We start from the raw sequence: 25,293 nt of genomic DNA, 5'->3' as shown, positions 1-25,293 counted from the left end.
GGCACTCTAGGTGAGGCTGCATGGAGGGGGCACTCTAGGTGAGGCTGCATGGAGGGGGCACTCTAGGTAAGGCTGCATGGAGGAGGCACTCTGGTGAGGCCGCATGGAGGGAGCACTCTAGGTGAGGCTGCATGGAGAGGGCACTCTAGGTGAGGCTGCATGGAGAGGGCACTCTAGGTGAGGCTGCATGGAGAGGGCACTCTAGGTGAGGCTGCATGGAGGGGGCACTCTAGGTGAGGCTGCATGGAGGGGGCACTCTAGGTGAGGCTGCATGGAGGGGGCACTCTAGGTGAGGCTGAATGGAGGGGGCACTCTAGGTGAGGCTGCATGGAGGGGGCACTCTAGGTGAGGCTGCATGGAGGGATGCAGCCTCACTCTGGTGAGGCTGCATGGAGGGAGTACTCTGGTGAGGCTGCATGGAGGGGGCACTCTGGTGAGGGGGCACTCTGGTGAGGCTGCATGGAAGGGGCACTCTGGTGAGGCTGCATGGAGGGGGCACTCTGGTGAGGCTGCATGGAAGGGGCACTCTGGTAAGGCAGCATAGAGGGGGCACTCTGGTGAGGCTGCATAGAGGGGGCACTCTGGTGAGGGGGCACTCTGGTGAGGCTGCATGGAAGGGGCACTCTGGTGAGGCTGCATGGAGGGGGCACTCTGGTGAGGCTGCATGGAAGGGGCACTCTCGGTGAGGCTGCATGGAGGGGGCACTCTTGGTGAGGCTGCATGGAGGGGGCACTCTGGTGAGGAGGCACTCTGGTGAGGCTGCATGGAGGGGGCACTCTGGTGAGGCTGCATGGAGGGGCACTCTAGGTGAGGCTGCATGGAAGGGGCACTCTGGTGAGGTTGCATGGAGGGGTACTCTAGGTGAGGCTGCATGGAGGGGGCACTCTGGTGAGGCTGCATTAAGGGGGCACTCTGGTGAGGAGGCACTCTGGTGGGGCTGCATGGAGGGAGCACTCTGGTGAGGCTGCATGGAGGGGGCACTCTAGGTGTGGCTGCATGGAGGGGGCACTCTGGTGAGGCTGCATGGAGGGGCACTCTGGTGAGGCTGCATGGAGGGGGCACTCTGGTGAGGCTGCATGGAGGGGGCACTCTAGGTGAGGCTGCATGGAGGGGGCACTCTAGGTGAGGCTGCATTGAGGGGTACACTGGCAAAGCTGTATTGAGAGGCACTGTTGAGGCTGCATTGAGGGGAACTGGTGAGGCTGCATTGTGGGGCACTGGTGAGGCTGCATTGATGGGCACTGATCAGGCTGCATTCATGGGCACTGGTGAAGCTGCATTCATGGGCACTGGTGGGGTTGCACTGATTGGCACTGGTGAGGCTGCCCTGGTTGGTACTGGTGAGTCTGCGCTGATTGGCACTGGTGAGGCTGCATTAATGGGTACTGATGAGGGCTTTTTCTAACATAGACTCTCAAATGGGCACAGAGAGGACCCGTACACACAGGCAACGTCATTATGTGTTGCGTCACGTGTCTCCGCACACAGGGCCTGCTGCAAACCTTCTAGATCTACCGTCCCAGAGAGGGCAAAAGGTCACCACTTCCCTCCAAGTACCTCCCTCACCTCGGCAAACAGTTCCCAAAATGGCGGAAGAGGGGAGGACACACCAGCCAGCCAGGGTGCCAGCCAGCCACCCACCCACAGCAGGGCCAGGGTGCCACCCAACCACCCACGGTGACCCACCCACAGCAAGGCCAGGGTGCCAGCCTCCCACCCACGGTGACCCACCCACAGCAGGGCCAGGGTGCCAGCCAGCTAGCCACACATGGTGACCCACCCACACCAGGGAGCCAGCCAGCCAACCACAGAGGATGCGGGAACCAGCCACAGCTACAGTACCCATAGTTAAGGTAAGAAGAGCTCTACACAGTGCCAGTTTATTTCTACTTTGTGAGAGGTTGGGGCAGGGGTGGGAGTCATGGCACAAGGAGGGGGTCCTGTGAGGACCAGAGTGAATGAAGGTGTTCACTGTACACTGTTAAAAAGAGGCCCCCTCCAGGTTCCGTTATACTCCTTTGTAGTCTCTCAAAGGTCCTGGAGGGGGGTCTGTCTCTCTAACGGAGACTCTCTAATGGACACTGTTAGAGAGAGACCCCCCCAGGTCCCATAAAAAAAAGGGCAGAAGTTGTACTTTGTGCAAAATGTAGGGGCGAGGTCAGGGGCGGGCCATAGGCGGGGTTAGGGTGGGTCATGAGCGGGGCCTGACAGGGGGCCCTTGCTTTATTTGGTCCGGGGGCCCTGAGTGTTGTCAGTCCGCCCCTGTCTGCCACATAAAATCCCAATATAAATAATATATTTACATTTTAGGTTGTAACATAACAAAAACGTGGAAAATTTCAAGGGGTATGAATACTTTTTTATGGCACTGTATGCTTAGAGGATTCTTTTTTTTTTTTTTTACAAAAAATATGTAGCAGAATACATATTGGCCTAAATTTATGAAGAGATTTTATTTTTAAATTTTTTTTATTGGATATATTTTATAGCAGAAAGTAAAAAATACAGTTTTTTTTTTCAAAATTGTCATTCTTTTTTTTTTGTTGATAGCGCAAAAAAAAAAAAGAAGCTCTGTATGTGGGAAAAAAAACGCAGTGCCTTATCGCAAAAAATGGCCTGGTCAGGAAAATCTTCCGGAGGGCAAGGGGTTAAAGGGCAATTCCACTTTCGTGTAAAAAAAAATAGCAAATAAAAAAATAATAATATAGCGTATACAATTGCGTAATGAAATGTTATTAAAAATGACCTTTCCTTTTCAATCATGCAGCCGCTGTAATTTTCTGTAAAATGCAGTATGGCAACCTGGAGGCATTCGGTACGAAAAATGTGTGCAAAACGCCCCCAGAAACATTATTTCCTGCTTGAGTGATTGGCTCACTGATTTTACAAGAAGTCTGCACTAAGATATAAGTCAGATTTTTTGACAGGCCCTTCAACAAAAATGCCATTTTTGGTAAGATACTCCCAATAGCAAATCACGTCTAAAGGGATGCAGACCCTGCCACTTTCCCCGTTAGAGCCCTGCAGGTGAAGCAGCTGGTTGATAATTAAGAAACCATTCCCATTAGATTCACTTACCACATGGACACAAACGCACAGGGATTTCTTCAGACTAACAAAAGGTAGGAATCTGCAACAAAGTTTGTTAAACTCTTTGTAATGTACATAGATCACCCAGAGTGGAATGTTTTTTTTTTTCCAAGAAAAGTGGAGTTACCCTTTAAAGCTTGAAAGAAATTGGGGACACTTTTTTTTTTTAAACAAGGGATGAAATCAGGGCCCTTTTTTTTTTCTAGTGACTGCCCCCCAGAAACCGGGGACATCCGGTCACCTTAGTTGCTGTGCAGCTTCCTGTACACTGATACATAGCACAGCAGGGCTGGGAAGTGGGCGTGGCTGTAACTACAGAGTTACAGGCACACTGTTGTATGGTATGGCATCTTGTAACTTTATAAAGGAATGACTGACCTCCTTAGTTGGTCTGGTCAGGTTGCAACGATATATTAGAAGACAAAAAAATAAACTAGTAAATAAACTTAAATCAGCTACAGTAAAAGCACATACATAGATTCCAAACCAAATCTTGCCCACCATTGCAACCAGCAATGTCAGATCATGTGTAGTGACAACAATAATTATATTATCCTTTGATCAGTTAAAGCCCCATTGAACTTTCAGTTTAAATCAGTTAAGTACATTCGTAATGCATCAAAATAAAAGGCATGCTACATCTTATGCCCCGTACACACGGTCGGACATTGATCGGACATTCCGACAACAAAATCCTCGGATTTTTTCCTACGGATGTTGGCTCAAACTTGTTTTGCCTACACACGGTCGCACAAAGTTGTCGGAATTTCCGATCGCCAAGAACGCGGTGACGTCAAGCACGTACGACGAGACTAGAAAAGGCCGGTTCAGAACCAAGCGCAGCACCCTTTGGGCTCCTTTTGCTAATCTCGTGTTAGTAAAAGTATGGTGAGAGACGATTCGCGCTTTTTCAGACTCGTGGCTTTCAGATCGTTTTCTGCCGTTCAGTTTGTGCTTGTGGGTTTGTATCTGCTCTTCAGTGCGTGCAAGCAAGTTCCGCGTGACTTTAGTCACTGTATTCTTGTTCGTTCGTTACTGGTTTTCAGGTCGCTCTTCACAGGCCTTGCTGTTCTTCAGTGCGTTCTGTTACTTCGTTCTGAGCAGCCGACCATTTTCTAGCCATGTTTCGTATGCGTACTCCTCGTAGAGTTCGTGCTGTGCGGGGGCTTGGTGTTGGGGTCCTGACCTTGACACAAGTCCAGTCCATGAACAGGGTGGGGAGGAGTTCATGGACCAAGAATTGGTTGCTTCAGCGTGACCAGTTCTCTCATATGCCTTTGCTCCGTGAGATCCGTGAGAATAATCCTGATGATTTCAGGAATTTTCTCAGGATGACGGAATCCGTGTTTCACCGTCTGTTGGCTTCGCTGACCCCCTATATCAGCAGGCAGGATACCTGCATGAGGCAAGCCATCACTCCGGAGCAGAGGTTGGTCGCTACCTTGCGGTATTTGGCCACAGGGAGAAGCCTGCAGGACCTCAAGTTCTCGACAGGCATCTCCCCCCAGGCTCTGGGGATTATTATCCCAGAGACCTGTTCTGCCATCATCCAGGTCCTACAGAAGGAGTATATGAAGGTAAGATTTTTATCCTTTTATATCACATTTTATTGTATTGAATGTTTGATAATATATTGTATTTCTTTCCTCATTCCCTAATTACCATGATTGGAATATGCTGTGAATGTCCCCTTTGTCCTCATGCATGCTGGATTTTTATGTAATTATTATTTTATGTCCTTCATACATATTTGCCCTTCAATAACCTCCCCAGCATGGTGTCTCCTGCCCTATATTCACCTCATGTAGTCACTTAACAATGTATTTTATCAGCTCCATAGTAGTGCTTTACCCTAAATACCCCCTAAAATGTTTGGAAATGTTATTTTGGATTTAAATTTAGGCAGAGGGCCAGAGGCTTTTTTTTGTGGTGTCCCCGAATTTTTTGTAACCCTCCCTCCCCCAACTGCTAAGTCAGCTGATCCCAATTCTCTATCTATCCTCAATCATCTATCTGCTGACTTTGCCAAACCCATACACACTATACCCACCCCTTTAGTGCTCAGATTTATGGATGAATTCCCCAAAGCATGTAGTGCAAGGGCCTGCCTGTATACTTTACAATGGTACTGTTTAAAGTTCTTGTATCCTATTATTATCTTGATAGGTAATAGCAGAATGTCCAAATGTGCTCAAATGTGTACAGTGTGTATTTATATCTTTGTATTATGACACTTCTTACCTGTCCAGTGGGCTGCCAATAGTGTAACTAAGGAGGGGCTGTTCCAAGTAATACCCTGTATTTAGGCATTCATCTCTCAATGAAGTGAAGAGGGTTACCTGTCCAAGAGTTCCTCCCCCCTATAATGTTAGAAATGGCCCATGAGAGAGGGGGGGGGAATATGATAGGTGTACCTTATACTTTGTTGTTGTTAAATTCCCCTTAATAAATGCTATCTGGAGGTTGACCCATAATGTTTGTGTCTAATCTGCTTGCCAGGTTTCTGTGAAAAAATAGTAATGTTTATTGTTTTTTCCTCAACAGTTTCCTTCAACGCCACAGGAATGGCAGACTGTGGCCTCCCACTTTGCCCAGCGGTGGGACTTTCCTAACTGCGGAGGGGCAATTGATGGGAAACACGTCCACATCGTCCCACCACCCAACTCGGGGTCGTACTATTATAATTACAAGGGGTTTAATAGTATAGTGATGTTGGCGGTGGTGTCGGCTAATTACGACTTCTTGTATGTGGACGTGGGGAAGAATGGCCGGATGTCCGATGGTGGAGTGATCGCCCAGACGGAGTTCTACAGGCGTCTCCAGAATGGCAGCTTGGACTTGCCACCTCCAGAGGACAATGTTGAAGGTCTCCCATTTGTGTTCGTTGCTGATGAAGCATTTGCGCTGGGGGACCACCTGATGCGGCCATTCCCGATGAGGACCCTCACCCCGGAACAGAGGGTTTTTAATTACCGGCTGGCCAGAGCCCGAAGAGTGGTGGAGAACACATTTGGAATCCTGGCCAGCCGGTTCCGACTATTTCTGACACCCATCCGTATGGCGGAGTATAAACTGAACCATATTATACTGGCGTGCTGTGTTCTCCATAATTTTTTAAGAAAACATTCAGCCAACTATGCTGGCTCAGTTGGGCCTGAGGCCGGAATACCAAATACATCAACAATGACGGCACTTGAAAGTGGCCGTCCTGGCTTGCCCTCCCTGAGTGCCCGTGATGTCCGGTTACGATACCTGGAGTTCTTTGGGGGTAGGGGGGCTATCAATATGCCAGACAATCTGTGACACCTTTTTCAAATAAAAAACAACCAAAAGCAATTCTTGGTGGACATTTACTGCTTGTGTTTGTTTGAGCTGACCCTGACAGAAATGTGTTGAGTGCAGAAAATGTCGTGATTGGGTAACCTTATAAAGAATAGTGTTGGCTGGTACTTCCTAAATGCAAAAACACATTTCACTACAAGTGCACTTGCAACTGCACTGAACCTGCACTTGTAGTGCAAAGTGTATTTGCCCTTAGAAAATAACCCCCATTTGTGCATAAAACAGCAATTACATCACCCCAAAAGTGTTGTAGTGTTGAGACAATAATCCACACATTCTTGAGTAAGGCACTTTTTTATACCTGCACAATCACATGTGCATTTACCAAAGGTTTTTAAAACAAACCAACATGTTTGTTGTATAAAATGTTTGCAGTAGCATTATGAAAAATCAAAATATCCATTTCAGATAAAACAGGCCTGTGTAAAACCAACAAGAAAGCCAAAAAACTAGAACTTACAAAGTTCACATTAGGTAAAACCTGAAGGCTATATCAGACATCAGTATTTAGGAACTGGGTTTGATCTAGCGTTCAGATGGGGGGAAATCACCCCTGGAAAAGCCAAATTTGGAAGATGCACACCAATTTACCAATGGCAACATGTGCTATCTGCCATCAGGGGGGATCAAGGGACGTGTTTTGGGGGAGCAAGCCCTTCCTCAATGCGACTTTATAATTGAGGAAGGGGTTGCCCCCCCAAAACGCGTCCATTGATCTCCCGTGATGGCAGATAGCACATGTTGGCACACTGTGTGCATCCTCCAAATTTGGCTTTTCGAAACATTGTAAAAATTTAATTAACATAAAACAGGTGATTTTGTGGGGTTTAAATTCGCCCCAAAACATCAATGATGTTATTTTTTTTAATAACATCAGTGATTTGTTGCTGGATGTTTTGCAATTGGAGATTACATCCCATGATCTCCCCTATCAGTATCTGGGCACTTTCTGATGTAAAGCGTTCTGGATCCCGATCACCTAAAAAGAGATAAAGAACAAAAAAAACAGGTCTCAAAAATCTGCCACCATCCATCTCTTTTACCTGAGCCTGTGGTCGCAGACACTCACCTGTTGTGGTGCCAATCTCCACCACATCTTCTTCTTCCTCCTGCTCTTCTTCTTGTGTTTGGGGTATTTCCCCTTCTTCCAGAGGGGGGGGGGGGGGGGCTCTGGTCTCCTGGGATGAGGGGTGTCCGAGTCTTTTCTCCCCTATGTAAAACAAAAATGGTATACTTAGCACACAGATATTTGATGGCAGAACTCTAGAAATAGGAAACATTGCTTGGAAGTGGGGTACAATTTTCTATGTTAGCCGAGTTCAAAGATGTATTTTTTTTATTGCCCTTTGTCAAGCTGCAATACTTTACCTGTTTGGTACAAGCTTCACAGATGGAGACCCCCCCCTATAGTATACACTGGAGCACCTGTGTGGCCCCCCTAATAAAAATGGTGTTCTTGTGTCCCACACTAGTGCTCCAGTGTCCAGATGTGAAAACAGCTGCTCAGTGTCCTCTCCTTACACACAATCTAGTTTGCATTTCATTCTAGTAACAAATCCATCTACACAAACAAATATTTGGCATCCAAGTAGGCCCAAAAAAAATGTGTGAAAATGCATATGGCCTAAACAATGGTGTTCTAGAGGCCGAAAGAAAAAATGTTTGATACGAACGAATAATGGGCCCATGAACATTAAAGTTGACCTTTTAAACGTTACAATTACTAAAAGCATATGGAGCAGAACGAACGGAATAAAGACAGAAAGAATATGAACACAGCACAACTACTTACTTTTTTGCAGCACTCTCCGGATCTTTCGGTACTGCTCCGGCTCTCTCAACTTCAGGTCCGACCACCGCTTCCTGAGCTGATCTTTAGACCTTCGTACCCCGAAATTCCTCTCCAGACTCCGGACCACTTTACCAATGATTTTTGCCTTTCGGATGTTGGGGTTGGGGTAAGGCCCATATTTTCCGTCATAGTCGGACTTCTTCATGATGTCGACCATCTCCAACATCTCCCCAAACGACATATTTGTGGCCTTAAAACGTCTCCTTCTGGATCGGGACGTGCCTGGATCCGGGCTTTCCTCCTCCTCCTCGTTGTTCGAATTATCACGCACCTGGTGTAACTCCGCCATCATGCTCTTCCCCCACTGCGCCGAACGAAAAGGGGCGGGGAATAGAATAGAAAGAACGTCAGGGGCGGGCGGAGTTACACACATGCGCAGTGTGTATAAAGCGTAACACGCGTGCGTATTACGTACGATCTGTGAGCGGAGGAAGGAGCATTGGACGCGCCGATCGTAAGAACGAAGGTAAGAGACAAACTTGGGCCTATACTGCTTCTAGATTGAGGCCTATATTGTAACAAGATTAGGAGAGTTTTGTCTGACATTAGGCTTTGTCTTGTGTTGTGTCTTGCAGTGAACATGGATATCTTAATGAGAGATACTGACTTCATGTCACTATTCATTGATATGCTAAGGGAGCTGCCCTGTCTGTGGGAGATTACCCACCCCCATTTCAAGAACCAAGCAAAGAGGAAGGCAGCACTGGAGCAATTGTGTGAAATTGTGAAGCAGGTGATCCCCACGGCAGACATCACCTATTTAAAGATATTAATTGGTTGCCTGAGGAGCACATATCTAAGGGAGCGCAAGAAAGTCCTGGATTCACAGAGATCGGGAGCAGCAGATGACATCTATGTTCCCAGGATGTTGTACTACGACAGGCTGCATTTTCTGGCAGGCCAGACTGAACCCAGGCCATCCCTCTCCAGTCTTCCTTCCACGCTTCCTTCCCCCCCGGCTGAGGCTTCTGATGCCCAACCTGGGCCTTCCAGGCCATATGTGGAGGAGCCCAGATTGAGCCAGGTATAGCATTCCTCTAAATATTTCTGCTTGTCCAATCAATGATGTTAACTAGATGTTAGTTTGGAGTACTAATTTATGATTGTGATTGATGATGCAAAAACTAAAACTATGTCCCTTTTTCATACACAGGGAAGTCTCAGCCAGGAGGTGGCTGATCTGCAGGTCCCTCCACCCCCCCTGAAAACAGAAAGTGGCAGCAGGAGGAGTAGCCTAGAGGAGGCGGCTATCAGATTTTTTTGGAGGGCTACAGAGGTCCTGGGAGCACCACACACCAGGGAGGAGAATATTGCTGCATTCATTGCCTATAAAATGCAGAGGATGGAGGAGGGCCAACAAGCCATGTGTCAGGCCCTCATATCAGAGGCTCTGGCGAAAGGTGTGAGGGGCCAACTTACACCTCACACACAGCTTTGGGATGGTCCTCCTCCTCCTCCTGCAGGTCCTCCTCCTCCTCCTCCCTCTCCTCCAGGGCCTCCCAGTCCTCCTCCAGGTCCTCCCAGTCCTCCTCCTCCTCCAGGTCCTCCTCCTCCTCCTGCCACATCTCCAACAGCACAGCCACAGCCCGGAAGGAAGTGTGAAAGGAAGACCAGAGAGTGATTGCCCTGGATCCAGTCTGGTCGGCCAAAAGATGCAGCCTCTTGTGGTACCACAGCCTGGGGACACTGATGTCATCTGCTGCTATCCGAGTCTCTGTGAATCCCGGACCAGACTGCCCTCCCTTACATATGGACTCCTCAGGCCACCAATTTTGATGTTGAAGAATTGATGTCTGCCGTGGGGGTCCCAGGCTTCACTAATTTCTCCTGTTGATCCAGTGTTGCCTTCCTCTTTGTTTGGTTCTGAGCCCTTAATAAAGGATTTTGTTTTGAATTATACTCTCCTATGTGTTTTACTTCAAAAAGGACAGTTTGTTTGTGAGGATTCAGGTACATTTCAAATATACAATGTGAAATGAACAAGGGACACCAACAACAAAAAATCTCATGGAGATTAAATAATAAAAGATATCAATGGTGTTGGGGTAACTTGCCACACAAAACACACACAAAAATATTCTGGAGTAAAAATAAAAATAACATTGAACAAAGATCAGCCTTGGAAAAAATCCAAACATTAAAGAAAAAAAAAGGCTTAAAAATAAAAAAATAAAAACATAAAAAATATAAAACTGTCAGATGTGACAACTAATAACAATATATTGAGGGAATCCCACTAAAAAAACACAAATAAAAGTTTGTGAGAAGTGTGTGTGAATATGAGCAGCAAAACGACTTAATTCTTGTCACATTATAAAGAAGAAGAGAGTGCGCTGTATTAAACCATTGCAGCGTGACGAAAGTGCTGTATCCATTGCGAACGCTAAGTTTACCAGAACGAGCTGTCCCGTGTCGGAATTTCTTCTGAGCATGCGTGGCACTTTGTGCGTCAGAACAGGCCACACACGGTCGGAATTGACGCGATCGGATTTTGTTGTCGGAAAATTTTATCTCCTGCTGTCCAACTTTGTGTGTCGGAAAATCCGATGGAAAATGTCCGATGGAGCCCACACACGGTCGGAATTTCCGACAACATGCTCCGATCGGACATTTTCCATCGGAAAATCCGACCGTGTGTACGGGGCATTACAGTTCATTTTCTGTCTAAAAGAGCCACAGCATGAATAGAAAAGCCTGTCTCCTGCCAGCATGCTGCAGAGAAGGACCCTTGCTTTCTGTGTGGAAGCAGTGGTCTCTCTGTAGAGGCCTGAGACGCCCCTCCCAGCTGCATCAGACCTATAGCTCTGCAATCAGCAGAGCTCATGCTACCTGCCAATTGGAAGGTTGACTCAGCAGGGGGTGTGTCAGACCTCTGCAGAGAGATCACTGCTTCCACACACAGAGCAAGGGCCCATCTGGAGCATTCTGGCAGGGGACAGCTTCTTCTACTTAGGCTGTGGTTGCTTTCTAAAGAAAACAAGCTGTAATGCCGCGTACACACGAGTGATTTAGGTCTGGACTGTGACTGGGCCATTCTAACACATGAATATGCTTTGATGTAAACCATTCCATTGTAGCTCTGGCTGGATGTTTCGGGTCGTTGTCCTGCTGGAAGGTGAACCTCCGCCCCAGTCTCAAGTCTTTTGCAGACTCAGAACAGGTTTTCTTCTAATGCCGCGTACACACGAGCGGAATGTCCATCAGAAAAAGTCCGATGTGAGCTTTTCATCGTATATTCCAACCGTGTGTATGCCCCATTGGACTTTTTCTGTTGAAAATTCAGACGGACTTAGAGAACATGTTCTAAATTTTTCCGACTGAACAAATTCCTATCAGGAAGCCCGCTTGTCTGTATGCTGTTCCGCCGGACCAAAAATGACGCATGCTCTGAAGCAAGTACGAGACTGAAGCTATTGGCTACTGGCTATTGAACTTCCATTTTCTAGTCTTGTTGTACATGTTGTACGTCACCGCGTTCTGGACGGCCGGACTTTGGATTGACTGTGTGTAGGCAACACCGCTTGAGCGGAATTCCGTCGGAACTCTGTCGGAAAAACCTTCAGAGTTTATTCCGACGGGAAAATCGGTTGTGTGTACAGGGCATAAGGCTTTGCACAGCTTTTGTTTCAATGTGTCAGGAATGAATTTAGCTTGAATTGAAAGCTCAATTGGGCTTTAAATAATAAGGATATGATTTTAATGACAAGCACATACCTCTTACATAGGCGTCAAAGGTCCGTTGCATATTTTGGCTTAATGCAGGATAATAAACTCGGCAGATGTATTTCTGTCCATGATCTTCGCTAACACTTGCTGTGAAGGTCAGAGAGCTGGAATAAATGAAGACACGACCCTCCTGGTGTTCTTCAGGTGTATGTGAATATCTGCCATCACAAGTCTCTCCTTTCTTATAGATATCCTGAGTCGGTTTCCGTTTCATCATGTCTTTTTTCAGCCATGTAATGTGTAAAGGTCCCGGGCTGTATTTAGTTATATTGCATGTAAGCGTCACCTCTTCACTGTGGATTGGGTTTGTTGGGGTGATAATGGGTGACAGTTTGAGACAATCTACATAAGAAAACACAACACATATTATAAGTGGCAAAACACACACTTTATAAAGGAATCCATAGTCTTTTTTTAGTAAAAATTGGATGCAAAGATAACAACAAGCCCCATATACACAAAGTACACCTGCAGCCACATAATGTACACCAGAGATAAAAGAAAAAATGAGAGTTAAAGTACGTAAAAAGTGCCAACATCCTTAGTCAAAATAGAACAGAGAAAACTGTGCACTGTAGGTACACAGGGGTCGCCCTTAGGGATTTTACTGGCAAAAAATATATATATGGAGTATAGAAAGTAAATTATGTAAAATGCACATAAGTGCCAATTTTATTTAATATATAGAAAATATCAATACAAATACGGTCATAAAAAATATAGGTACATATAAAATATACACATCCAATTGTACAAGATAGATATAACAACCCAGTGCTTACAACCCGCAGCCTATATGGTGAAAGGTCAAGTGGATGAAGTTTACAGCACATAACCCAACATGTTTCGGAAATTGGTATGTATTATTCCTTCATCAAGGGATTTACAGTTGGTGATCAAATCTTTATCTGTAATGTAAATTTCAAAATGATAGAATAGTATCGTCATGCATAAGACTAATAACAAAAATGTGGTTGTAACAAAAGTTATATAAGGTTTTTTAACTGGTTATACTTACATCAATCAGATTCATGAAAACAAACAAAATGTGACAAAACGAAAACAGGAACCAGAAACGGAGCAGGCTGGCTAAAAGGTCCACAAAGATGTAGGATAGGCAGCTCCAGGTGTGAGACTGAACGTTGCAGCACTTTCACAGGAGGCGCCTGATTATAGTCTGTATAATTAAAAATAGTAAATAGGGCCGTGGAGGCTGGCGAGGGGTGTGACCGGATGGGCGGGTGTGTGTGGCGCTGCGGGATGGAGTGAGTAAGAAGGTGCTGTGTGTCCTCCCCCTCCTCTATCCCCCCTGCTCCTCTGGTCAGTGAAAACTCAGGCTGAGCGGTGTGTGCCTGTTTACCACGGCGGAGAGTGTGCAGCATACGAGCCCTGAGCGGAGAGCTGTGTCCCGCTGGACGGAGAGTGTGGAGAAGCTCTGCTCCTGCTTTCCCTATCTCCCCTGATTCATTATCGATCCATTACCGTTCTCTGTAGAGCGGCTGAATGCACTGCGGGACAGCTGGGAGTGACGTCACATGCCGCCGGGAGGCACTCGGGAAACAGCAGATGAGGGGCGAGCGCGGGCTGTAACAGTCAACGCTCGTCCATCTGAGTAAGATCTGGAGATTCTTCAAAGGATCCAAAGTATGGGACCATTCAAAGGATGAGTATCTGGATAACCTAGTACAGATGTAATAATCCTGCTGCTGGTTAGTGGATCTTTCCCTGTATGGTGGCTGGGACTGAAGTGTCAAGCATAAGTTAAGTGTCCTGTTTTTGGAAGGGGAAGAGAGGAAAAAAAGAAATTGATGTCTTCTGCAAGACTTTATACTGTTTAATCAGCAAATTGTTAAATCTGTCATGATGTTTGATTCCATAAATGGGTAATGGGGACAAGTGCGAAAAAGTCTGTTCTAACAGTCCCCGTCCCTTTTTTTTTTTTTCTCTTTCCTTAAATTAATGGGTCGTTACCTTAACTGCAGTGTACCTAGGCAAACATCATAAGAACCCACACCAAACTGAGAAGCTTGTAAGCGAGCTACGTTTGGGACTCTTAATTGCTGTTACATAGTTACATAGTTACATAGTAGGTGAGGTTGAAAAAAGACACAAGTCCATCAAGTTCAACCTATGTGCGTGATTATGTGTCAGTATTACATTGTATATCCCTGTATGTTGCGGTCATTCAGGTGCTTATCTAATAGTTTCTTGAAGCTATCAATGCTCCCTGCTGAGACCACCGCCTGTGGAAGGGAATTCCACATCCTTGCCGCTCTTACAGTAAAGAACCCTCTACGTAGTTTAAGGTTAAACCTCTTTTCTTCTAATTTTAATGAGTGGCCACGAGTCTTGTTAAACTCTCTTCTGCGAAAAAGTTTTAACCCTATTGTGGGGTCACCAGTCCGGTATTTGTAAATTGAAATCATATCCCCTCTCAAGCGTCTCTTCTCCAGAGAGAATAAGTTCAGAGCTCGCAACCTTTCCTCATAACTAAGATCCTCCAGACCCTTTATTAGCTTTGTTGCCCTTCTTTGTACTCGCTCCATTTCCAGTACATCCTTCCTGAGGACTGGTGCCCAGAACTGGACCGCATACTCTAGGTGCGGCCGGACCAGAGTCTTTTAGAGCGGGAGAATTATCGTTTTATCTCTGGAGTTGATCCCCCTTTTAATGCATGCCAATATTCTGTTTGCTTTGTTAGCAGCAGCTTGGCATTGCATGCCATTGCTGAGCCGATCATCTACTAGGACCCCCAGGTCCTTTTCCATCCTAGATTCCCCCAGAGGTTCTCCCCCCCAGTGTTTAGATTGCATTCATATTTTTGCTACCCAAATGCATTATTTTACATTTTTCTACATTGAACCTCATTTGCCATGTAGTCGCCCACCCCATTAATTTGTTCAGGTCTTTTTGCAAGGTTTCCACGTCCTGCGGAGAAGTTATTGCCCTGCTTAGCTTAGTATCGTCTGCAAATACAGAGATTGAACTGTTTATCCCATCCTCTAGATCGTTTATGAACAAATTAAATAGGATTGGTCCCAGCACAGAACCCTGGGGAACCCCACTACCCACCCCTGACCATTCCGAGTACTCCCCATTTATCACCACCCTCTGAACTCGCCCTTGTAGCCAGTTTTCAATCCATGTACTCACCCTATGGTCCATGCCAATGGACCTTATCTTGTACAGTAAACGTTTATGGGGAACTGTGTCAAATGCTTTTGCAAAATCCAGATACACCACGTCTACGGGCCTTCCTTTATCTAGATGGCAACTCACCTCCTCATAGAAGGTTAATAGATTGGTTTGGCAAGAACGATTCTTCATGAATCCATGCTGATTACTGCTAATGATACCGTTCTTATTACTAAAATCTTGTATATAGTCCCTTATCATCCCCTCCAAGATTTTACATACTATTGATGTTAGGCTAACTGGTCTGTAATTCCCAGGGATGTATTTTGGGCCCTTTTTAAATATTGGTGCTACATTGGCTTTTCTCCAATCAGCTGGTACCATTCCAGTCAGTAGACTGTCAGTAAAAATTAGGAACAACGGTCTGGCAATCACCTGACTGAGTTCCCTAAGTACCCTTGGATGCAAGCCATCTGGTCCCGGTGATTTATTAATGTTAAGTTTCTCAAGTCTAATTTTAATTCCGTCCTCTGTTAACCATGGAGGTGCTTCCTGTGTTGTGTCATGAGGATAAACACTGCAGTTTTGGTTACTGAAGCCCCCTGATTCACTCGTGAAGACTGAGGAGAAGAATAAATTCAATACCTTTGCCATCTCCCCATCCTTTGTAACCAGATGTCCTTCCTCATTCTTTATGGGGCCAATATGGTCTGTCCTCCCTTTTTTACTGTTTACATACTTAAAGAATTTCTTGGGATTTTTTTTGCTCTCCTCCGCTATGTGTCTTTCATGTTCTATCTTAGCCGTCCTAATTGCACCCTTACATTTCCTGTTGCATTCTTTATAAAGTCTGAATGCTGAGGATGATCCCTCAACCTTGTATTTTTTGAAGGCCTTCTGCTTTGCTTTTATATGCATTTTTACATTGGAGTTAAGCCATCCAGGACTTTTGTTCGCTCTTTTAAATTTATTACCCAATGGGATACATTGGCTAATGCCCTTATTTAATATGCTCTTAAAGCAAACCCATCTCTCCTCCGTATTCTTTGTTCCTAATATTTTATCCCCGTTTATGCCTTTTAGCAAGGTTTGTAGTTTAGGGAAGTTGGCTCTTTTGAAATTCAGTGTCTTTGTATTCCCTTTATGTTTCCTATTTGTGTGATTTATACTGAAACTAATTGACCTGTGATCGCTGTTACCTAAATTGCCCCGTATTTCCACATCCGTGATCAGGTCTGTATTGTTGGTAATCAGTAGATCCAGTAATGTTTTATTTCTAGTTGGTGCGTCTACCATCTGACCCTGTTCTAGCGAAGGTGCAAAGCAAAGGTGTGCATGGTCCCAGGATTCCGGACTTGGGAGCCTAAACTGTCCCTTAAATATTCAATTTCTTACCTGCAAAATATCTGATACTCGTGTTAGCTACAAGGCATATATGTGTAAAGAACTGCTGGAATATTTTGTAAGAATAACTGGAATATCATACGTGTTACGCCCACTCATGCCCTACTTTTTTCTTGGAGCTATTTTAGCTACCTTAGAGGCTATTACACTTAAGTGGGGCTTGGTTAACAGTAGGACATTGTAGCGCTGACCCTCGGTCGGAACCAACGGAGAGGCCGGCTGAGAGTGCAGGGCTATCCTTCCTTTTTTTTTTTTTGTCAAGCTAAAAAAAGCGTGTAGAAGTACAGGGTGCTGGTCATTGCTGTGATTGCCAATTGCTGTCCTATTGCTTGGGTGTACTGGGTGGGGTTCCTTTTTTCTTTTTTTTTTTTTTTTTAGGAGTATATGATGCAGCACTTGCATTCTGCAAAGGATAAAAATCCTCAGCAATTAGTGGCAGCAGCAGCAGCAGCAGCAAAATTGGAGCAATATGCCCACTCCCCCGCTGTGACCCCCCCAAAGAAGGGGTCACAATCTAAAACACAACAGGGGGGCACTTCTGATAGGAAAAGTCAGGGCCAGCCCCAGGTCCAGTCGCAGCCAGCCTCAATAGCATCAATGGCCCAGTCAACCAAAACAAATAGTAACAGAGGCCAGGGGCCGAGTGCTCAGAATGCAAATATGGGCATATCATCCGACCTCACCCTACCCTCAGAGAAAGAACCAACCCTAATGGATGTATTCATGGCAGTAAACGTATGTAGTAGTTCGCTTAAAGAACTTTGTGAACAAATGAAGGGAGTGAAAGAAGACTTGACGCTGGTCAGACAGGATCTACAAAAAACTGCAGAAAGAACAACCGCCCTGGAAGGAAGAGTTAGCCTGCTAGAAGATGATATGTCCCCATTAGTTAAAGAAATTAAGAAGATGAAAGAACAGGTAACCAAGCAAGCCTCCAAACTGGATGAAATGGAGAACAGAAGTCGAAGGTATAATGTGAGGCTGGTGGTGCTGCCTGAAAAAAGTGAGGGTGTTAATCCTATGATGTTCCTAGAAAATTGGCTGATAGAACTTTTTGGAAAAGAATCATTTTCAACTACGTTCTCGATAGTAAGAGTGCACAGGGTCCCTTTTAGGGCCCCTCCAGCTGGGGGACACCCTAGACCTCTACTTATGAAGTTTCTTAATTACCAGGACAAAGTGATGCTGCTGCAAAAAACAAGGGAGGCGAGAAATATCTTTTTTAATGGTGTTAAGATATCGTTTTACTCTGATTTCTCGCCGGACTTACAAAGGCGTAGAGCCGAGTTCATACAGTCTAAGCGTACCCTACAAAAATTTAGGCTGCACTATGCCCTTCTTTACCCCGCAAGGTTACGTGTGACAGCACTAGGGGGAACCCAGTTTTTTGAATCTCCAGCTAGAGTTGAGAAGTGGCTGGGGGGGGGGGGGGTAGTTACACACAGTAGCTGTATGAGGAGTGATAGTTGAGAATGAATTATGGGAGTCAATGTGTGATACAGGTAGTATGGGTACCGGTACCGGTTACTGTAAACCCCCTGGGGGGTTACCTAGATAGGTGGGGGGTTGGGAGGGGGGAGGGAGGGGGGGTAGGGATTGGAGGTAGAAGAGGGGGGGATATTTAAGCTTGGTGGGGGGGGAATGTGGGGGGCTACGGGGTAGGGAAAGGGGGGTTGGGGATGGTAGGTTTGGTAAAGCACTCACAGAAAGTAGTTATGCCACTGAAATTTACCTAGGTTGGATCCACAAAGTTACGTTTGCAGGAAAATGGCACTTAAGCTACACATGAAAGGGTTTGTCAGTAATTACTTACTTAGATTGGTTGCGATATGGCTATGTTAAGCATGTCACTTAAACTCACTAATGAATTGGAAGCAGTAATGGCACCAAACTTATTGTTTAAAATATTGAAAGATAGAGGGGTGTTAAAGTTTCAGATTATAATGAATTTATTTTCTTTTAGATATGGTTACTTGGTTAGTATATATATTTGTTTGGTATCCTGATGCAAGTTAGAACATTAAAAATAGGCTCATGTCAGGGGACTGGGGACACCTCTCAAAAGGATGGCAGTACTCTCCATGATGGAGCGGAGTGGGGTAGAAGTGGTCTGCCTGCAGGAAACCCATTTAACTAAAAATACACTCCAGCAACTACAGTCAAGGAAATATCAATGCCAATTTCATGCGGTTTACTCCTCATATAGTAGGGGGGTAAGCGTCATGGTGAAAACAGGGGTGAATTTTTCCTGCAGGCAATCCAGTATAGACGAGGGGGGTCAATATATTTTTCTATACTGTTCAATTGATAGTAGTATGTTTGTGGTGGTAAATATATACATCCCCCCGCCCTTTAACTTGGAGGTCTTGCTTAGACTGAATGAATTTCTGTTAGATAAAAAGGGGGTGACGATCATAGTTGTTGGTGATTTCAACGAGATCTTGGATAGTAGGTTGGATAGATTTCCTGTACGGTCTCTCTCTAAGTCCATGGTGAAAAGCCGTCTGTGTCAATTCCTGGATGAAGTGGGGTTAATAGATCTGTGGAGGGTGCGAAACCCGGGTGTCTTGCAATTTTCCCTCTTCCCTCTCAAGGATAGATTTGGTTATTGGGAATGATAGAGCATTACAGATTACTGAAAGAATTATATACTTGCCAAGAGGTATATCAGACCACTCCCCAATGGTGGTTACTTTGAAGATAGGAGGGAACAATCCCCGGAAGGAGTGGAAAATTAACCCGTATTGGTTCGAATTGATTAAAAATCCAGATGGGGTTCTCCCTAAATTGAGAGAGTTTGTTGAAATCAATGAAGGAACGGCACCGCCTGCTGTGATGTGGGACGCTCTGAAGGCTTTCTTTAGGGGTGTACTAATACAACACTTGGCCAAATTCAATAAAGAGGCTAGGAGTGGGGAAGAAAAAATTTTAATAGAGGTGCTTGAGGCCGAAAATAATTATATTAATGACCCAACCCCCGAACGGGAAACAGCTTGGCTAGATAAACAACAAGAGTATAAGGTAATCGCTATGCAGAAAGCAGAGACTCGGTATCTCCTCCAGCACCAGGCTTCCTCGGTAGAGGGTGAAAGAGTGGGAAAGTTGTTGGCACAGTTGGTAAAGTCCAATACTGCTCCATCCACTATTCTTGCCATTAAATCTATAGGAGGAGATATATTTTCAAATACTCCAAAGATAGTGCAAGTATTTAGGGACTATTATAAAAATCTTTATACCTCTCAGAAAAAAGGAATGGAAGATCTGATGGAGGAATTCTTGGGAGATCTAGTAATACCGTCTATATCACAAGAGGAAAGAGATCTTTTAGAAGCCCCAGTAACTCTTGCAGAACTGCAAGTAGCGATAGCCAGTATGGCAAACTCAAAATCCCCCGGCCCGGATGGCCTTCCAATAGAGGCCTATAAATATTATGGCGATGTCCTAATTCCAGAGTTGCTGAAAGCGTTGGAGGGGGCACTCAGAGGGGGACACTTGCCTGCCTCAATGCTGGAGGCAACTATTATAATGCTCCAAAAAGATGGGAAGGACCCCTTGGATGTGGCCGCTTATAGGCCAATCTCCCTTTTGTGTACTGATGCCAAAATTTTGGCTAAAGTTTTGGCAATTAGATTAAATAAAGTTATCCATAAACTGGTCCATATAGACCAAGCAGGGTTTATTGCCAATAGATCTACAAGTCTGAATATCAGAAGGGCCTTTTTGAATTTACAAGCGCCTATGGAGAATGAGGGTTCAAGAGCTGTGCTGACCCTAGATGTATCCAAAGCTTTTGATAGTGTGGAGTGGGGATATATTTGGCGAGTCCTGGGGAAATTTGGATTTGGTCCCTCGTTTATCGGATGGATCAAAATGCTCTATGATAGACCCAAGGCAAGATTAAAAATTAATAATGAGTTATCAGATTGGTTTAAACTGGAGAGGGGGACGAGACAGGGGTGTCCGTTGTCTCCATTGCTTTTTGCGCTGGCAATGGAGCCCCTGGCTATCTCCGTAAGAGAGAGCTCTGAGATAATTGGGTTCCAGAGAAAGACAGGCGAAGAAAGAATTGCGTTATATGCGGATGACATCTTACTTTTCTTAGGACATATGACCAACTCATTGTCAAAGGCAATGGGAATAGTGGAGTCATTTGGCAGTTTCTCAGGTCTAGAGATAAACTGGGAAAAGTCGGAGCTGTTGCCTATAGACCCAATAAGTGAGTCTATGGGGCAGGTAATGCCCCAGTTGGTAATTGTGAACGCACTGAAGTACCTGGGAATTGTCATAACGAAGGACCCTAATCAATATATTGGCAAGAACCTTGATCCGCTTCTGTTGAAATTCAAACAAAAGATAGGTATATGGAAGCGTCTTCCCCTATCAGTGGCAGGAAGATGTAGTTTAATAAAAATGATATGGATGCCACAATTATTGTATGTCCTGCACAATTCTCCAGTGTGGATATGCAAGAGTTGGTTTAGGGAAATCGAGAGCCTCTTCAGGGAACTGATTTGGAAAGGGAGACAAGCTAGGATACGTTTACGGGTGCTTCAGCTACCAGCGCAGGATGGGGGCTTTGCCCTCCCTCACCCAGAGCGTTACTTTTTAGCAACCCAATTGCAGCAGTTAGTGGGGTGTGGGGCACCGGGAGGAGGCACTCCAAATGGCAGAATTCTATTAATAGGTGCCTTACATAACACAATAATCGAAGCATTGGAGGCTGCTTCCTTTCATTATGAATATCCAACAATCAAACTGATAATGAAACTTTGGAAAACAGTTAAAAAACAGATGAGATATGATGGGTTTACTGACTATACTCCCATCTGGAATAACCGAAATCTGCAGGAAGTTCTTAAAGTAGGAAAAGTTAGAAAGTGGGAAAATCAAGGAATTAAAAATCTAAGACAACTTTATATAGGTAACACGCTAAAGAAATTTCCAGAGTTGGAACGTGAATTCGATCTCTCACCGAGTACCTTCTTTTCGTATCTTCAGCTGGAGCATGCCCTTAAAGCTCAATTTAAGAAGCAGATTCTAGAGTGGAAAGAAATGCCCTTATTCCAATGTATACTCCAAGTAACCCCCACTAAGGGGTTAATATCTAAGATTTATGGTCAATTGAGCAACACAGTTAATAAGGGGGGGTTACTGCAAGCTGTAAGAGCTAAATGGGAAGAAGATATAGGAGTACTGTCTCAGGCACAGTGGGAGAGAATCCTGGAGATAGGGCCCCTGCTGTCTCCCCCCCACAGAAGATCTCGCACCTGATGCTGCTAAATAGAGCCTACTATACACCTAAACGGCTCTTTAAGTTTGGAAGAAGACCTAATGATAGATGCCCCAGATGTCGGGGGACGGGGGATCTTATCCACATGTTGTGGAGATGCCCCAAGATGTTCCGATACTGGGAGGGGGTGATTAATAGCCTGAGATATATTTTTGGTGTTTCATTGGAGAAGGAGGCTATAGTATGTATCTTGGGGTATAGACGGGTACAAGGGGAAGAGGAAAAGTACTACATTGTCAATTTTGAGATGTCTGTTCCAAGCTAGGAAAATGATAACATTACGGTGGCAGTCTAAGGAACCCCCCACAGTGAAAGACTGGATTGCCACAGTAAGTACATTAAAAGGAGCAACCTCCAGGAATTTGACAAAATGTGGAGACCGTGGTTGGAAGAGCTGGGCCGTCCTTAATGGGAAATATAGGTGATAAAGCAACGGTAGACAATGCTAACCTGCCTAGTATACCAAGGCAATGTAATGGCAGATCGAAACAGGTTCCATAGTGTGGTTAAATCAACAGGCTTAGCAATTAGGAATAGAACTCTAGCCGGGATGGAAAGAAAAGGAAGAGAAAGGAATTTTTTATTTATTTATTTATTTATTTATTTATTTATTTATTATTTAGGTAGACCTGTAATCACATTATGAGTTCTTTGATAGGGGAGGGGGGTGGTGGTGGGGGAGGCGGGAGGGAAGGGTGTATAACCTAGGAACCACAACAATCAGGTTAGGTTGTGTAATACTGGCAATAGGAGTGGGGTGCGGGGAACCCCTTAGGTATTTTATGGATTCCCAGGCTGGTATATGACTACCAGGCTGGTATATGTAACCTCTATATTTCTATTTATTTATTGTATTTAAACTAGTCAATGTTCAATCCCTTTGTGGAAAAGAAGGGGAGGGGGAGAAAAAAAAGGGAAGAAATAAATAAATAATAGGCAAAGAAAGCAAATAAAATAAAGCTATAAGAATTTACCACAATGATGTGAAAACGAGAAGGAGACGGTAAAATGAACGTTGAACTGATTTTGCTTCTTGATAATATTTGCTGAAGTGGTAAAAAAAAAAAAAAATAGTAAATAGAAGGAACATGTAAATTAATCCCATATGCAGCTAGAGAAAACAACTGCCAGACTGCAGTGTAGGGATATAGGGATATAGACATCCCAATGCTTTAGTATAAGTAGTAGTTAGGTTACCTTTTAATTTTCACATAGTCTCCTGAGATGCAGACCTCCGGGCAGCAGTTCCACGACTGACAGATGCCCTGTGAGTGTCCGCATCTCAAATAGCACAGCTGATTTGGCATCAACCAATCAGCGTCTGCTCCAAGAAATCAGCTGCATGTAGAGCAGCTGTGAATGGAGCTAAGAGTATCTCCCTGAAGCCAAGCGCGCGGCGTAGCCACGCCCCGAAGGGCGTGATGACGTCACACGTCGCCGCGTCGCCAGCGGGCATGGGATACCCGCGCACGCAGCAAAGCAAGCGCGGGGTCACAAAAGAAGCTCCTCCACGCACAAGGGCACAGGGGACAGGTAGCAAAGCACCACCCATCAGCCGTGCGCGAGTGGAGCTTACCCGCCGGATGTCTGTGAGCAGACGAACGGCCCACACACCATGAATTGCACCATCCAGTGGACAAAGGGGATTATAACCAGCCTGCTGTACAAAGTTCTATATAAGTAAAGGGAAGAGGGAGAAAAAGAAATTGCATTATATAGCGTGGTGACACTGAATACTATACAAATTATGGATCAATAACTAGCAGATTTAGGTCTAACAGATACAGAGAAAGTACCATAAATGTACAAAAATATGAATACAAATTCTATGGATTAATATGCCTGTCCTGAAACAGTTAGTATATAAGTTACACACCACTTGTAACATATAAGGAGAAAAGGACAAGCAAATGAACGTAGAGAGAAGCCCCTATGGATTCAGCTCACAGACCCCTGATGTAAAAACTGGGGATAAATGGTTTAAAGTTGAAGGCCCCGTTGAGGCCAGGTGGATGGTTGGCCCGTAAATTGTGTATCCACCTCAGTTCACACTGAAGGAGGCGCTTATTAAAATCGCCTCCTCTGGGGCTGAAGTATATACTCCATATATATTTTTTGCCAGTAAAATCCCTGAGGACAACCCCTGTGTACCTACAGTGCACAGTTTTCTCTGTTACATAATGTACACCAGTGGTTCTCAACCTCAGTCCTCAAGTACCCCCAACAATTTATCTTAGATAAAATAGCTCTCCAAAATACCAAGCCATTGACTCCGATTTAAAGCACCTGTGCAAGATAAAGGAAAAGCTGCAAACATGGCCTGTTGGGGATACTTGAGGACAGGGTTGAGAACCACTGATGTTCACACGCACACTATTATGAAGCACAGGTAATCATTAGTCTCCTATTACACTACACATACACTATATGGTCAAACATTTCTGGACACCTGATCATCACACCTATATGAGTTTAATGGACATCCCATTTGAAAATGTCATGGCCATTAATCTGGAGGCGAAAAAAAACTTCAGCAAAAGCATGATCTAATTTACTCCAGCAGGCGAAAAATTCCTTCCTGATCCCCCGGATATTCCCTGGATCAACTTTACCGATAAATATTAGTACCTAGTTATATTATGTACATTAAGGAAAGAATCCAGGCCTTTTTTAAAGCAATCCACTGAACTTGCCAGAAGCACCTCTGGAGGGAGTCTATTCCACATTTTCACAGCTCTTACTGTGAAGAAACCTTTCCTTTGAAGATCAAATCTCTTTTTCTCCAAACGCAAAGAGTGCCCCCCTTGTACTCTGTGATGACCTTAAAGTGAATAACTCAACCCCAAAATCATTATATGGACCCCTTATTTATTTGTACATGTTGATCCCCCCTTAATCTTCTCAAGAGAGAATAAATTCAGTTCCTCTAATCTTTCCTCATAGCTGAGCTCCTCCATGCCTCTTATCAGTTTGGTTGCTCTTCTCTGCATTTTCCCTCAGTTCCCCGATATCCCTTTGAGAACTGGTGCCCAAAACTGAACTACATATACCAGATGAGGTCTTACTAATGATTTGTACAGGGGCAAAATTGTATCTCTCTCTGGAGTCCATACCTCTCCTAATAAAAGAAACTGCAGCTTGGCATTGCATGCTATTATTGAGCTTATGATCTACCAGAACACCCAGATCCTTCTCCACCATTGACTCCCCCAGTTGTACTCCCCCTAATATGTATGATGCATGCATATTCTTAGCCCCCTAGTGCCTAACTTTAAATTTATCAACACTAAACCTCATTTGCCACATAGTTGCCCAATTAGACAGAGCATTGAGGTCAGCCTGTAATTTTGAGACATCCTGCAAGGACGTTATTCTACTGCAAAGTTTAGTGTCATCTGCAAAGACGGAAATGGACTTTTAATCCCAGACCCAATATCATTTATAAATTTATTAA

The 25,293-nt window shown here is 44.8% G+C and overlaps 1 protein-coding gene across 1 annotated transcript in view; it reads right to left on the bottom strand.

The window, feature by feature from the left end:
• LOC141111894 (uncharacterized) overlaps positions 1–25,293 on the bottom strand; it is a 101,968-nt gene that overhangs the window by 20,698 nt on the left and 55,977 nt on the right. The window contains exon 6 of the mRNA XM_073604105.1: positions 11,999–12,352. Coding sequence (XP_073460206.1) covers positions 11,999–12,352 — 354 coding nt within the window. The remainder of the gene's footprint in view (positions 1–11,998; positions 12,353–25,293) is intronic.

Source organism: Aquarana catesbeiana, linkage group LG11, assembly GCF_042186555.1.
Source record: "Aquarana catesbeiana isolate 2022-GZ linkage group LG11, ASM4218655v1, whole genome shotgun sequence".
Lineage (NCBI taxonomy): Eukaryota > Metazoa > Chordata > Amphibia > Anura > Ranidae > Aquarana > Aquarana catesbeiana.
The sequence above is the reverse complement of the archived record's forward strand: the minus strand, read 5'-3'. Positions and strand labels throughout refer to the sequence as shown.